The sequence below is a fragment of the Mytilus edulis genome, chromosome 5 (genome assembly GCF_963676685.1).
Source record: "Mytilus edulis chromosome 5, xbMytEdul2.2, whole genome shotgun sequence".
In the NCBI taxonomy this organism is placed as follows: Eukaryota; Metazoa; Mollusca; class Bivalvia; order Mytilida; family Mytilidae; genus Mytilus; species Mytilus edulis.
In genome coordinates, this window is record NC_092348.1 from 25652733 (window position 1) to 25669281 (window position 16549).

Sequence of the window (16549 nt, forward strand, 5' to 3'; positions counted from 1 at the left end):
ATTTAAGGTTTTTGGCACTACCTTAACTGATAATTTAGTGAAAACAAGAATGTGTTCAAAGAACACGAGTGCCCCACTCGCAATATCATTTTCTATGTTCGGTGGACCGTATAGATTTAAAACTCTAATTTGCATTGATTTTAAAAAGATCATATCAATGGAAACATGTGTACAAAGTTTCAATATGATTGGACTTCAACTACATCAAATACCATCTTGACCAAACATTTAACATAAAACGCGACAAACGGACGAAAGAACAAACGGACGACCAGACGAAACGGCCGAACGGACCCAAAGACCAATAATAATGTCCCTGTGAAAAAGTTTAGATTACAAATATAATAATAAAAACAAAAACGAATGTATGGTACATCACATTTTGAAGATGAACTAGTGATAAAATCACTCATATTTTTTTTAGAAAATATAAAAAAAAAGGTTTTCTAAGATATTTGCTTATTTATCACCACATTAATTGATTCAATGCTGTTGTTCATGGCCTACTTTGTGGGAACATTATTGCCCTCATGGTATCTTATTCATATCAATTGTAGTAAGCACATGACATATTATTGATGCATTTGATGTACTGTTAACTTTTCCAAAATATCTAGTATGTACTATTCCAAAGTCGATTTTTTGTAACAAAAAGCAGAAATGGCCTTATTCGTATTCGGTTTACTTTGATAATTTTGAATTTCAATGTTTAGGTTCGATGATAGCGGTGATGCTTTTGTATACGAAACGTGTGACTTAAGCACCAACTTATAATCCTGATGTTTTTGGTAAGATTTGTTTAAGCTTATCATTTTAACTTACGGGTTATTATAACCCAGCATGGAACAAAACACTCGGGCATCCACCATGTCAAAATTAGATGAACAAATACTACCATAAATGTTGTTGTATTTTATTTCAATGCGTCCTTCGTCTGGAGATTTTCCGTGAATAAGCCTTACATCTGTTCCTAAAAATACAATCGAAGTGCTTGTTTCACATAAAAGATTAAAGACGTAAACCTAGTTGCAAACAGATTTGACGAATGTTATGTTTGTGTATCGTGAAGTTCATGACAATTTTTCAAGAAATCAAAGGATTTTTTTAAAATGAATTGATTGTCGGTTGCTTAACTCATGGGCAAATGTGTCTTGCATGTTCCGGACGAAATCAATGAAACAAGCAATTCAGCAGACGGTCCTATAAGGGATGCCGTTCTTGATCAAGATCTGGATAATAAAACGACCACTCCCAAAAAAGGGTATATGGGATTAGGACAAAAATTTAGCCTTGAAAGAGGACACCTAGAGAACCATCAAAGAGTTAAAAAAGCGTGGACTTCTCTTTACTAGAGGTATTTTATTTCACGCCCATATTCTGACATGACATGGCTGCATATTTGAACATTCCGCTCAGCAAAACGTATGACCTACTGTGGCTAGGTTTTACTGACGGTCGGAAGAGGACGAGTGAACATATTCGTATTCCAGTCACACTTTGAATGACAAAACATGGAACTTTCATGCATTTGCAAAATAAAATGTTCGTGTCTACAATCAAGCCATTGCAAAAATGATTCAGTGCGATGATCTGTTTGGTTTTGCATAAACAATGATTGCATATTGGTGTTGTTGGGTTTTTTCTTCATTTTAACAGTTAATTTGGTACTTGTATCAACTTATTAGATTTCTGTATATCCAATATATTGACTTTGTCGTTTATTTATAATATTCATTAATGACTCTTATTGTTGCTGAATCAGAAAGGCATTGAGGAATCTCCTTTTAGATGACAAATTATATTGGAAAGTCGATCAAGAAATAAGAACACAGAATTATAGGCAATCTAGAAACAAAAGATCCTCGATAAAGATATTTCTGAACATTTATAATGTCATACTATATTCGATGTACTTAACATTAAACATTGTAATTCTAACAGCTCAGTCCATAACAACTTTAATTTTATAATAGAACCAGAATAAACAGGACAAATGCTAATTATATTCATCAGTTTTGATCAGTATTCAATATAAAAAAATTGACAAACAAATTTTGTTACATTGTAAAAGTTAAAAAAAAATACCGAACTCCAAGCAAAATTCCCTTATCAAATTGCAAAACCAAATGCTGAAACACATCAACCGAATGGATAACAACTGTCAAACTCCTGATAAACTAAAGTTGGTTGTCTGACAGATTCTAAAAATTAAGGAAACACATCAAATATATTTAACACGAACAACAATGTTTTCAACAACATTAAGTGTTCATAAAATACAACTTGTTACACTTTCACTTTAAAGGTTTAATTCCACAAGAGTAATTTTGTTTAAGATTTTTTGGCATCACCAATATATTCAGATTCTACCGCTGCATCGAGTGTGAAACGATATTTATCCACTCGAGAGAGTTACATTTCTACGCGAGGCTCACCAAGCATTTTGAATATTTAAAATTTATCTGTCAAGAGTGGATAAATATTGTATGTAATGCACGAGATTTGGTGGTGGAATATGTCCACCCCCCATGATTTCTTGACGATATGTAACTTATCCTAAGCCTTCTTTCCGAACGATTCATGCAAAAAATATGTGTTCTTTCTACGTGTCGTCATCAGACATGAAAGCCTTTTTTCGTGACAGACTTCACAATAGGAGTTTCAGAGGAAAGCAAGAAAGTTTGACGTCATAATCGAATTTTAACCAGTGAAGAACTGAGATTAACTTAATCACACGTTGATTAAACAACAATTATCAACAGACCAGGAAAGGGATAAATCGAGTAAGATCTAGAATTAGGGAAAATATGTTACATACTACAAATGATCCCAACATCATTTCCATGTCCACAGTTGTAATTTTTTCCGCTAATAAATCCACATTCACTCAAACCTTGCTCCACCCCACTGCAACTAAGCTGTGCCATCATAACTTTTCCCAATCCTTCACCAAATTTTGTTGTTATTTCTGGTTCCCTTTATTCGCAAAATAATAAAATAATTATAAATTTTGTCGCCTGAAATCATTAAATAACTGTCCATACTGGTCATCCTAAATTTAACATTGTTTCTGGATTCAATTTTTCAATTTCATTTCTTTTCTTTTCTTAATAAATGTTTAGGTTGCATTTATGAACTATTATGTCTGCTGATACATGCATTAGAACACAACGATCATAAAGCAAAAGAAAATATATGTTTGAATAGGTTTTCTAACAGAAGCTCTGCCAAAAATAAAAGTATTAAGTATCACACTATGGTAATCCAATACCATTTCACATCAAATATTTTAAAATAAACTATGTAGTCAATAGAATATACGTACAAGACATCGTATCCTAAGGATTTACATACAACTCTAGCATCATTTATATCAAACCCATCACTACAAACGGTGCCCCATTGTTCATCTAAACTGACTTCAAGTCTGCCTTCGTTCAATGAACTTCCTCCTACGAGACGAAATGGTATTCCTGAAATTGCATAGATAAAATAAGAAATTAAATACTAGTACGACAAAACCGTTTTGAAAAAAAAATATAACGTAAAATACTATGAAATAGGTCAGATGAAATGTTATATCTTTCGGCGTTTTCGACTTCTGTTGAGATATTTTTGGATAAATATTATTCATGGTATGTGACTCACTCAATATGAAACTATAGCTCAGTTCCATCACATACACATTATTCTTCAAAACTCAGTTCAAAACAAAAAGAGTTAGTCAAAACTTTAGGTATATACCAAAGTGTTGATAATATTTCACGTTTATTTCTGAAAAAAAAGACCATTTATTTTCTCACCACATCTTTGGTTTTAAGTTTCCAACATTCGATTCTACTTATTCAATTTAAATGAAGTGTTTGTAAACAAAGCGTACTTTTTCTACATAAGATTACATTTTTTACACAAGGTAAACGACCTTGAAAACAATACATTTTCAAATTCATATGCGATTTTTTGTGTGGAATAATAAGAATACTCAAGAAAACATATACTTTCGTCCCTTAATTTACTCCTATGCATTTCTTCAAGCTCGATTTTTGAATTTATTATTTGTTAGCATAATCTGATGTCTTTATGGATATACATTTATACAAGATAAACCCTCCAGCACAGTAAGTAGTTCAGACAACATCAATTTAATGTACACTTCCATTTTAAAAACGTAATTAGATTTTTGTGGTTATAAAAGTTATTGTGATTTGGAGTAATATATTTTGCTGTCTTTGTGATAAATTAATTTAACGCTAGATTGTTTTTCCGAGTCCAGCTTTACCATAAAGGACATCATACCTAGTATACCAAATTTAGCTCATACTCACTGCAAGCTACACCTGCAGTATTATTCTGTGTACAATTAGTACTGTCCCAAGCTTCGACATTACAATATGATATATCAGTCTCCGTTCCTACACAAGACAGTCCGTCCATAGCAACAGGTGTTGATCCACCACCATAATGTGCATTTGAATATACCTTTGCATATCTAGACATATTTTTCATTATACATAGAAATTAAAAGTACTATTTTTGCTGCATTATGTTTTCTATTTTAGGACATGCATAAACTAAAAAGATTAAAAGATAATTAATGCGCTTTCACAATTAGTAAAACAAGATTATCAAACAAAGCTTCAATGGTAGATGTAGTTGAAACTATTGAAAATAGCAATTATGACAAAAACTGCTTATAAAAATGTTCCCGGAAGAAATTCGAAAAGTTCTGGAACATGAATATATAATCATCATAAAACAAAGTAAGGAATTCTTATTTATAATGATAAAAGCCGTAATTTAAATAGATTTTTAGCGTCCAAATATCTGAATCTAATTTTATGATGACATCACGATTTTTTTAGGAAACATTATAAATAGATATTACCATTGTCAGAATTCTTTTATATTCTTATGTTTTTTGTATTATTTGACTCATAATTAAAATATTTCAAAATTCAGTTGCAATATACTGACAAAAAGAAATTGATACTAAAAGAAAAATAAAACATGTTTGATGATAACATTGGATGTATTTCATTTAGCAACTGGTGATATTATCCGCTCAGTAGTCAATATTACATATTGAACATATTTGGATGCAGCAAGGACCAATGATTTGTCTTTTGTTGAAATTAGGACTGATATATGTGGCTTTCAATTCTTTTTAAAATGTTTAGATTTACTTTTTCATTACAGGTAATTGAAATAATTTAAAGTCATAGAAGTTCAGAATCTCGGCAAATCATATTTATATTTGTTGTGATGTATATTTATTTCGAAGTTAAATAAAGCCTGTGATGGCGGTCTCAAAATAGCATAGTTTAATTATTTGAATTCACTACTAAATGTTTAAATACATTCTGGGCATTTAAGGAGTTAATTGCAACTTACGAATCGTCATAACCAAGCATGCGACAAATGACTTTGCCTTCATTAATATCAAACGAATCATCACAGATCGATCCCCATTGTCCATTATGGTGTAATTCTACCCTTCCTTGTGCCTCATTTATTCCATCAACAAGTCGTATTTTTGCCCCTAGTATGAGATATATTTATATGAACTCACTATTTTAATGATTTTTTCAAAGTATCATCGTTGAAAATATACATTGTCTTATGTGCCTCACTTACAATTGTACATCCAATAAATAAAGACACATTGACTTTAGACATTACTTATATATATAATTATAAATCCAGAAAGTGGCATGAAATTTATAATGAATGGTTTTCATTTTGTATAGCTCTGTCGATACCTCTGCTGTTGGACTATTAGTCCACAGGAGAATGATCTGTTGTGTAGTCAATACTTTGGTACTAGCATAATTAGTAACAAACATTTATACAATTATGCGTTAATGAATTTTTAAATTATAAGAAACTAAGCTTCAATTCCTTCGGATAAAATTGACTTGAATGGATTTGCCACGTTTTCTTTAGGTTTTTGTTTTGATCATTGCTCTTCAGATGTTTTGCTTCTTTTAAATCCGTGTCTTTTTAATATTCTGCTTATTTGTTTTTCATTTCAAATTTTATTTGTTACCTTTTGTAGTTGTTACTTATCATATGGTACAAAAATCATGCAAAACAAACAACTCGTGTTGGCCCCAGATAACTTTTAAAATGTATATATCATTGAAAAAGTTCCAAATTATCTCCCTTTGGTGGAAAAATGTAATTTTTTGGCTTTAAAATTGAAATATCTTTTTTAACTCATCGGTGACCTATATTTTTTAATATAATTTCCAAATAAGCTGTACTTAAACTAAATTATTGTAAAATTTGAGCGATTTCTGTAATAAATTTCTTTCTTTTTTATCGATATTACCTTTATTTCTCCTTTTACTTCAACAGAAAAAAAACACCTTTACAAAAATGTATGCTTCTTTCGAAGACAGATTGTGAGCGCACATGAACGGTGACCCCACTTTTTAATTTTATTTTTCTGTTAACTATAAGATAAAGTTCATTTATAGAAAAATATTGAGAAATCCTATATAAATGATTTAGACCCGCGAACTCCCTTAAAGTAAGTATATGACGAGTCATATTTTTATGATCTGTCAATTTGACAAATATTCAGATTTACGGTCAATACGATATATATTTTTAGGTGCAATATAACATGTGTATAATAACAGATTCATAAGCAAAACATACTTTTTGAAGTGTTTTCTTTGGGGGTTTGATCCTTCGAGGCAAAACATTTTGTTAACGTCACTTTATATTTATTTCTTCCTGATCAGAAAGAACATCACACGCTTTGATTCTTATCAAAATTTATGACAGTAAACATTATTCTAGTGATTACGAGAACAAGGCGAGTTTGAATTAAAAATTACAGGTTTCAAAACATAAGGATTTGTACCGCATGATACACCGACATCTTTTGAATGGCTACAGTCACCAGTTCTCCATCCGTCAAAAGGGCAGTCACCTATGTCAATTTCATTACCAACACATCTAACATTTTTCATCATGACTGTTCCTATTCCTTCACCATAAATAGCTCCACCAAAGGCTTCAGCGAACCTATAAGTCATATAATTACACGAAATAATTTGTATCAGCCAATAAGAGCAATTCAATATGATAATAGTTCATAGATAAACGAAAAAAGATTTTTTTGTCACTTTTATTGGTTTGATGAATTATGCAAATCGCAATTTTGCAAATGATAAAACAAAAAATCAATATTTTACAAAACATAAATACTAACCATCTGAGTTTAATATGAAGAAAAATTAATTGTATTAGACAATAAAAAAACAGCCGATTTTTACGTCTTATGAATATCCAATGCACTTCATTTATGATAATCTATCATACTTTCACTCTTCAAAATAAATGGTTGAAATCTCATGAATCTCTTTTGCGTTTTATACCAAAGTGGTACAAATATAGAACTTTACAGTTATGAAGATTTGACATATTGAAGCTTGTAGCCATATATATTTGATCTAGAATAAATTTTGAGCCATCATCTTTCGTTTTCTCACAATTGACACCATTTATGTTTTGCGTTGTTCATTATTGAGCGGATCGTTTTGAAATGTTCATATAAAAGAGGATCAAAATACTAAACTTCAAGCTGTATTTGTATGAACATTCAGAGTTCAATAATGTTTAATTACTTAGTATCTCCCCATACAGCTTTCATTTGAAAACACAAATGTCCGATCAAATAGACGTGCCGATTTGAATGAAATGCCTACCTTTGGTGCAGACAAATTTGCATTTCATTTTGAAATAGTTTGTTATGATGTAAATTGTTGCCGAAAAAACTGTTAATACCAAAATCTATATTTTCGCACGAAAAATTTAGTATATATAAAAGTTTACACTTAAACTGTATTTCAATTTTTGTATATAAAATTCATTTAGGTTATACTTATCCCTATATATATATATGTCTCGTCTGCGGTTTGTTGATACAAAAACTAAACAGTAACATCTTTATCTTTAGGGTGTTATTTTCTGCACTTGTACAGATTATGTCAACGTTTCAAAATATTAGTATTCAACACATAGACATTTATTGATGTTTTAAAAATCATATCTGCTATTGGGTGAAAATGCTCATTGCTAGAAAATGAAGTCCTTTTATCAGCAATATGTTATAATATATAAAAATAAATCAAAATGTTGTTTCATGTGTTTGTTTCTTAATCATAGAACAGCTTATGTCAAAGTTTAACGAGATTCTAATGAAGGTTGAAAAATAAATCGGTGTTCAAACGAATATACAGATGGTATGTAACTTTTAATGCTAAAAAACGTAGTCCTTTAACCAATAAAAGTCAGAAAGCTAAAACACAATTTAATTTTGTTGTGGATACAATCTTTTGATCGTAACAAAACGTATGTGCAAATTTCTAAAAAATTACATACAGGTTTGGCAGAGTTGTTGTTTGAAAAACTTTAACACCAACTTAAAGTAAACTATGAAAAAACATGTTCATTTGTCAGTGAATCAAGGGGAAACTCTTTTTGACGAAACTGTCTTGTTTCATAAAATTCTAAGAATCTTTAATCAAATTATTGATGTCTTAAAACTACAATGTTTACAACACTGACGCCGATGACATGTTGGAGGATCGCTGTCTCTTGAATTGGTGACAAATTGTGCTATTTTTGCATGCATAACACAAATTCATAATACCGATTTAAAAAAAACCTTTACATTTTGTTGACAATTGTTTTATTTTTTGTTTTCATATATGAAATTTTTATAGAAAACACTTTTAGTTTCTAACCTTTATATAGGAATTCTCTGAATGGTAACGCTTCGAGCGTCACTGATGAGTCTAATGTAGACGAAACGCGCTTCTGGTTTATTAAATTATAATCCTGATACCTTCTATAACTATTTGAGATATAGCTGCACTTTTAAACTGATATAAATGTCTAAGACTATAACTCAAACACGCTAATTAATACATTAAAAAAGTTCCATTAGATTTTAAATATAAATACGCAATATTTCGCTAAACAAATTAGCTTTATCAGGCGTGTGCATCTCTCAAGGTGAAATCGGATGCATGACAAAAATGTATTTTTGTAACTTAATCTATACAATCTATATTTTCCTTGTGTATCCAAATTTTGATTTTTCTCAATGATTTGAAATGTGACGTTTTCAAAATCAAGTCCTGCTCTTAAAAGGTGTCTTGTAATTGGGCAGTTTCTTTCTTTTTTATAAAATGACCGATGTTTATTTAGTCGGATGTTAAATGGTGTTTCTGTTTCACCAACATATTGGGGAGTGTCTAAACACAACTAAGACCGCCTTGGTGCACTAAGCTCATGAAACTGTACTAAGCCTATGAATTGATGGTGATATGAATGAAAAAAAAACATACAATCGGACGTAGTTTTTCATGAAGATTATGTATCTGATTTTTTTAGTCAATAAAAATTGTAGTTAAGTCGTAATGTGATTTTTTCTGTCATCAAAGGTTTTGTCCGACGGCACATGTCAGTACTTAACCAGGTAATAAAATCACTGATCCATGAAGAAATAAAGAAACAAAAAAAGTACACGACTTATATATAATTACACCTTTTTGTTTGTCGTGTTATATATTTGTTTATGCGTGCATTTTGTTTTTGTAGGATTTAAAACAAAACTTTGTATTTCTTTCTTTTTTTGTGTGTATTTTTTGATAGGTTATTTTGACTTTTAAATAAGTATTGTGCACTATCCAAATACAAAGTAAGAATGGGGGGAATTGTGTGACATCACATCTGTCCAGCTTTTAAGCTATCTTTTTATTATACGACAGAACGAGACGGTGGTGTCAAACAATGATGTTTTAACTAAACATACATTTACAGAAATTACCTAGAGTATTTTATGACAATATCTCTTTAAAAGATTCAGATTCCGATTCAATATTTTATTAAAGTCTCTCCACTTGTCTTTTTCATTTTTAGCCATGACGTTGTCAGTTTGTTATAGATTTATGAGTTTGACTGTCCCTTTGGTATCTTTCTTCCCTCTTTTGTAATATAATCATTATAATATAAACATTGAATAAAACAGCAATTTTATATATTAAAATACTAGTGCCATCCTATAAAGAATTACGAGAGACTATAGAAATTAAACTAAATTATTACTATATAATTATCATGTCTCTAAAACATTTCCGTTGTGTAAAACCATATAACGACTTATTATACCTCAAATATTTCAGTTCTGTAAAAACATACTATTAATCAAGCATATAAAAACCATTTCTTCTACTATTTAATTTTGATTAAAACTTTTTGGCTAAATCTGAAAAATAAAGTTGACTAAACGGTATGCGTTTTCTCATCGTTTAAGGTTGTATTACGCGACCTTTATTTGCCTTTATCTTCGTCATTCCTCCCTGGACAGTGGTGGATAGTTGTCTCATTGGCAATCATACCATAGCTATCTATTTATATGAAATATAAATTTAATAATAATTACCTCTTGCAGATTTTCAAGCGGTCTGTCATACTTATTGAAAATGGGTTGCACTGAACCCCAAGGACGCCACATTTTAACTCTTATATTTGAAACAATTCTGTATTATAATTTGTATCTATTCATGCAAATATTGAAACAGTAAATTGGGAAGAATAAAAAGAAAGAAATAGACTACAATTTAGTCCGCTTTGAGTAAAAATTTCGATTGTTTTTACTATTATTTAAATCTTTTATTTTGAAAAGCGCAAACAAACACTTTTTCAAAATATTTTTTTTCTAACAAAGCATTAAAGAAAAGATAAATCTTTTATCATTACTAATTAGGAACAAAGAAAATAATTTACTAGTTAAAAAGATAATCCCTCAGAATTGATTGGATCAATTAACAAGGTGATCAGACATTACACAAGTAGAGCGCGTGTCAGGTTAAAAATGTTAATAACTTTTATATCACTTTACATCATTGAACCAACTTTTAACAAACATGTATTTTTTTAAAATAATGATTTATCTTGATTAATGATCTTGGTGCATATTTAACCTTTGCTTCATATCCTTAGTGCAGTATTTATAAATTCGTCAAGCTTCATTGGATTCAATCAACAATATGACAACAGGACATATTACACAAAATCGGCGCGTGCCATATAAAATGTTAATAACTCTTTTATTTCTGAATATATTTACACCAACATTTAGATATATGCTCTTTATTCAAATCTGTATCGTACTGAATGACCTTGGTGCTTATTTGACTGGTCCATCATGGGGTTTAGGGCACTTCCTGGAGCTTAGTGCACCAAGGCGGCCTAGGTAGTGTTTAGACGTGCCGATATATTGTAGTTTGCAAGTTCCATACGTTAGAACATAAATACAATTTTGCGTTTTGCAATTTGATGTTATAAATATGTTGTATTTTTTCTTTGTGACAGTGCTGACGAATTGGGTTTCGATGTTGGCAACTTTGCAGCACTTACAATTGTCCCTTCCGCATGGTTTATTATCTCCGATTGCAACATCAATAAATATGTTACACTTTTCCTCAAATCTTATATAGATTTAGCTACAGAAAATTAATATTTTTTGTCATGCACTCGATTTTGCATTGAGAGATGCACTCGCCTGATGAGGCTAATTTGTTTAGCGAAATATTGCGTATTTCTATTTAAAATATAATAGAACTTTTTAATGTATTAATAAGCGTGTTTAAGTTATATTTTTAGACATTTATATAATTTTAATTCAGTAACTGTATCAGTTTATTTTCACAAACTGATCCACGCTTAAATAGATTGAATGTTGCTATTTTTAGACATTATATATATGTGTAATGCTTTATTTTCCTCTGAAAACAAAGAATTTTATTTATGAAATTTATAGTTTTTTCGCTGTTACGCAGATGTTTTTTGTATATAATTAAAGATGAATCAATGGTGCTATTTGAATATATCATTTATCATTTATCTGTACTAACTTTGTATCATATCCAAGCATTCTGCATACTACTTTTGCACTGTTTACATTGAATGCACTGTCACAAACAGTTCCCCACTGATTATTGTTAAAAACTTCTAATCGTCCTTCTGTTGCTGTCCTACCGTTAACCAGTCTTATTTGCGTTTCTTTAAAATTACAAAGGAAATATTGAGATGTCTAAGATGTAATGCGTTAATGGTACATTTGTGTTAAAACAAATCGGTTATTTTTAGTTGTACACATTTCCTAGTTCAGCATTTGTTAAGGCGAATACACTCCGATTGGTTACATTTATTGTTAATGATTATCTTATTGAAGATTTTTATATATGCTGGTCATTCGATAAGGAGAAAAGTTGGGCTTAAACTTTCAAAATTAACTTTGAAATAAAGAATACACTGTCAGAGATTGGTGCTATTTGATCGAAAATTTCATTTAACTGACATTGTTGATCCAATACACCAATGATACAGAAAAGCACTGGGAATGGCGGGAATCACCACAGAAGGATATCCGATGACTGACTGAAGGGATGTTGAGGGTGCCATCCACACACGCTGTGGTTTTACTCGAACTTTTGATTTCGTTAATTAACTTGAAACTAATGTTATTCACGTGAAATGACAGTCGTATTGGGCAGTACAAACTCAGAACGTCAATATTTTAAACGGACATGTTTAGTGAAAAAACTGAGGTTGTGATTTTGGGATAACCTATTCAGCAAATTGACATTTCCGTTGATATTTGGTGTGTTGTCCTGAAGTTAAATAACTGTAATTTCTCAACAGTCTACATGTATAAGTACGTAATTGAGTATTTGGTCTCTATTATCTCATGGCATTCATTATATCATTTGTCATTGACAAAAAGAGGGTACTGTACTATTTTTTTTGTATTTAGTGTGTTATACGAGAAACATTAATCGATTGAATCATTAACATTCCATATTAATAGTATAACAGATTCAATTGTTTTAATTTTTTTGCGTAAAATATTGAATATTGACTTTTTACCGTCAATCTGTTTCGACAGGATATATAGACCATAATTGTGAAAGATATAGCTACGTATGGAAAATGAATTTTGCAATGAGTTTATTTTGTCACTATATGCTGAGGAAAATAGTTCGTCTTTGGTGATGTGAAAACCAAAACACAATATTTTAAACAAACAAGCTCTTCCTGTGATCAGTCGACAAGAAAATAGTTGGTGTATAGTTAAAAATGATATCCGTATCCGGGAAAAAAACTAGTTAAAAATGCGCGCCTTTATGATGTCATTTACAAGATAAAGGGGATTGCCTGTATCAATATCTGTACTATTAACGTTAATCAAGCGTGTTAGTGATCGTCACTGTGCAGGATAAACTAGCATATATAAAATTGAGAATGGAAATGGGGAATGTGTCAAAGAGACAACAACCCGACCAAATGAAAAACAACAGCAGAGAGTCACCAACAGGTCTTCAATGTAGCGAGAAATTCCCGCACCCGGAGGCGTCCCTCAGCTGGCCCCTAAACAAATATATACTAGTCTAGTGATAATGAACGCCATATTAATTTCCAAATTGTACACAAGAAACTAAAATTAAAATAATACAAGACTAACAAAGGCCAGAGGCTCCTGGCTTGGGACAGGCGCAAAAATGCGGCGGGGTTAAACATGTTTGTGAGATCTCAACCCTCCCCCTATACCTCTAACCAATGTATGTTTATTCTGTAGGTACTTAATCACAATTCCCTAATGAAACAAGTGCTGGTTGTCAATTATTAGAATTCAATTTGCCGAATAATTCGTGCAATATAGCATTATAGTTTCTATACCACTAGCTCAATATAAGAACAGAAGTGACGAGGCCCCTAAACGCACATTAAATGTTCACTAAAACTAAAGTGTCCGACGGAAATGCATCGAACTCGAAAGTTGTCTATTAAATGATAGACATGCAAAAGCACTGCTTTCAAATTATAATGTAAATCAAAAATGTAAATCAAAAATAGTTTTGATCATAATGTATGTGAGACTAAATGAATAAATAAAATCACAATGATTGCGTAATTTTGCAAATGTTTGTGTCTATTTCAATTACTTCTACCAATATCATCATTAATATCACCATCCTTACAACTGCTACTTTTACTGTTATTATCATCATTTGATTTTTCTTGTTTTTAATATACAGTGAAACCTGTTTTAAAAGACAATCTAAGGGAGAGCATGAAAGGGGTATCCAAAGACAGATGGTCTTTTAATACAGGTTTAACCAATATGACATGAGCTACAGAGATACCTACATTTACAGGTCTCATTACAGTGTTTTGCCTAATGCAGGTGGGTTGCTTAAGCAGGTTTGAATGAACATAAAAGTATGCTTACTGCAAGATATCGATACGTCTTCACTATGTGTGCATCCATAGTGACCCCATTCTGTAAGGTATCTTACTACGGCTCTAGTTCTTGTTTTATAAGCATAATGAGTACTTCTCCACCAGCCGCCACCATATGAATATCTAACAGCTGAGTAATGCGTATAATATTGTTGATATCTTCCTATACATGATGCAATATCTTCTTCATTACCCTGACAGTGTGCTTTGTCAATCCAAATTTTACCAGATCCTGGCCCAAAATGAGCTTTTTTGTAAATCACAGGATGCCTGTAAGGTATGTTGATTATTTGGCTTATATTGGAATATTGATTTAAAACCTACATGTATTGTATACTAATCATACATCCTGATATTAAGAAAAGGCTTTGTCATGCATCATTTTGGTTAACAGCATAGCTTAAAAAATAAACACAAATATACAAATGTTGAATTAAAAATAAATGTCAGTATCATGTTATTTAGCATTACGACTTAATCTGTGCATTGTGAAGAGAGCTGTCAATCCACATTTTTTTTTTATACAAAACCTGTTTCAACACCATGTTACTTACATTTTACTACTTTGATTTAAATACTAGAAAATGGTTTCCTGAGATGTAAAAACATCAAAGTTATTGGGCTTCCTCACAGTTCATAGGTTAACATATTTGCATGTATAATGATTTATGCAACTTATGCAAATGTTTGCTACCTATTATTTTCAAAACTATGTTTTCAGCACCATGGTCTGGAAATAGATGTATAACAAGAGGCTGTCACAACGACAGCAAACCGGATTTATTAATATTTATCTGTGTCCAGGCAATATCACAAGAACCATTACTGATGAATGGTGAAAGTGAAAATCGTCAATATCAAATTTGACCTCCATTTTGTCATTTGTATCAACATATTAAAATTTGAAAAGCTTAGATTGAATGGTTCATGAGTAAATGCAACAACGTGAATGGAAACGCCATTTTACAATCTTTCAAGAACCATAACTCCTGAACGGTTAAAGTCAAAATCGTCATTATTGAACTTGACCTCTATTTTGCCATCAGTAACAACATATAAAAATTTCAAAAGCTTTGGTTGAATGGTTCATGAGAAAATGCACGGACACGACTGGAAACACCATTTTTCAATCTTTCAAGAACCATAACTCCTGATTGGTAAAAGTCAAAATCGTCTTTATTGAACTTGACCTCTATGTTGTCATCAGTAACAACATATTAAAATTACGGAAGCTTTGGTAGAACAGTTCATGCGTAAATGCACGGACACGACTGGAAACTTCATTTTTCAATCTTTCAAGAACCATAACTCCTGAACGGTAGAAGTCAAAATCGTCATTATTAAACATGACCTCCATTTGGTCATCAGTAACAACATATTAAAATTTGGGAAGCTTTAGTAGAACAGTTCATGCGTAAATGCACGGACACGACTGGAAACTTCATTTTTCAATCTTTCAAGAACCATAACTCCTGAACGGTAAAAGTCAAAATCGCCATAGTTGAACTTGACCTTCATTTAGTTGTCAGTAACAACATATTAAAATTTTAAAAGCTTTGATTGAACGGTTCATGAGTTGCACGGACAACATTTGATTGCCGCCCGCCCGCCCGCCCGCCCGCCCGCCCGCCCGACTGCCCGACCGCCCGCCCGTATACGCCCGCCCGCCGTACATCCCCAGATCAATAACCGACATTTTTGTCACAAAAATCCGGTTAAAAAACACAAGCGATGATTTAATAGGTTGTGGAGGCAATCAAAGACTTTATATAATTAGTTTTATTTGCTGCAAGTACTAATACCTAAACATCAATAAAATGTTGGAATCATTCGTTATACCGGTTAGGTTTTTTCAAATATCGGAAATTCATTCGGAAAAAGGTATTTTGTAAATCTGAATGATTTATAATATATAACACGTAATCAATATTAATGTACAATAATGATCTGAATTTAATGATTTCTTTGAATTTACAATGATAAAATTGAGAATGGAAATGGGGTATGTGTCAATGAGACAACAACCCGACCAAAGAAAAGACAACAGCAAAAGGTCACCAACAGGTCCTCAATGTAGCGAGGAATTTCCGCACCCGGAGGCGTCCTTCAGCTTGCTCCTAAACAAATATATATACAATTGAACACAAGAAACTAAAATTAAAAATAATACAACACTAACAAAGACCAGAGACTCCCGACTTGGGACAGGCGGAAAATGCGGTGG

The 16549-nt window shown here is 31.5% G+C and overlaps 1 protein-coding gene across 1 annotated transcript in view; it reads right to left on the reverse strand.

Annotated features, from left to right (window-relative positions):
* Positions 1-16549, reverse strand: part of LOC139525008 (scavenger receptor cysteine-rich domain-containing protein DMBT1-like) — a 107980-nt gene that overhangs the window by 56806 nt on the left and 34625 nt on the right. The window contains exons 14-21 of the mRNA XM_071320183.1: positions 14315-14595; positions 11937-12084; positions 6872-7035; positions 5392-5539; positions 4326-4489; positions 3326-3473; positions 2819-2976; positions 823-970 (exon numbers count right to left, since the gene is read on the reverse strand). Coding sequence (XP_071176284.1) covers positions 823-970; positions 2819-2976; positions 3326-3473; positions 4326-4489; positions 5392-5539; positions 6872-7035; positions 11937-12084; positions 14315-14595 — 1359 coding nt within the window. The remainder of the gene's footprint in view (positions 1-822; positions 971-2818; positions 2977-3325; positions 3474-4325; positions 4490-5391; positions 5540-6871; positions 7036-11936; positions 12085-14314; positions 14596-16549) is intronic.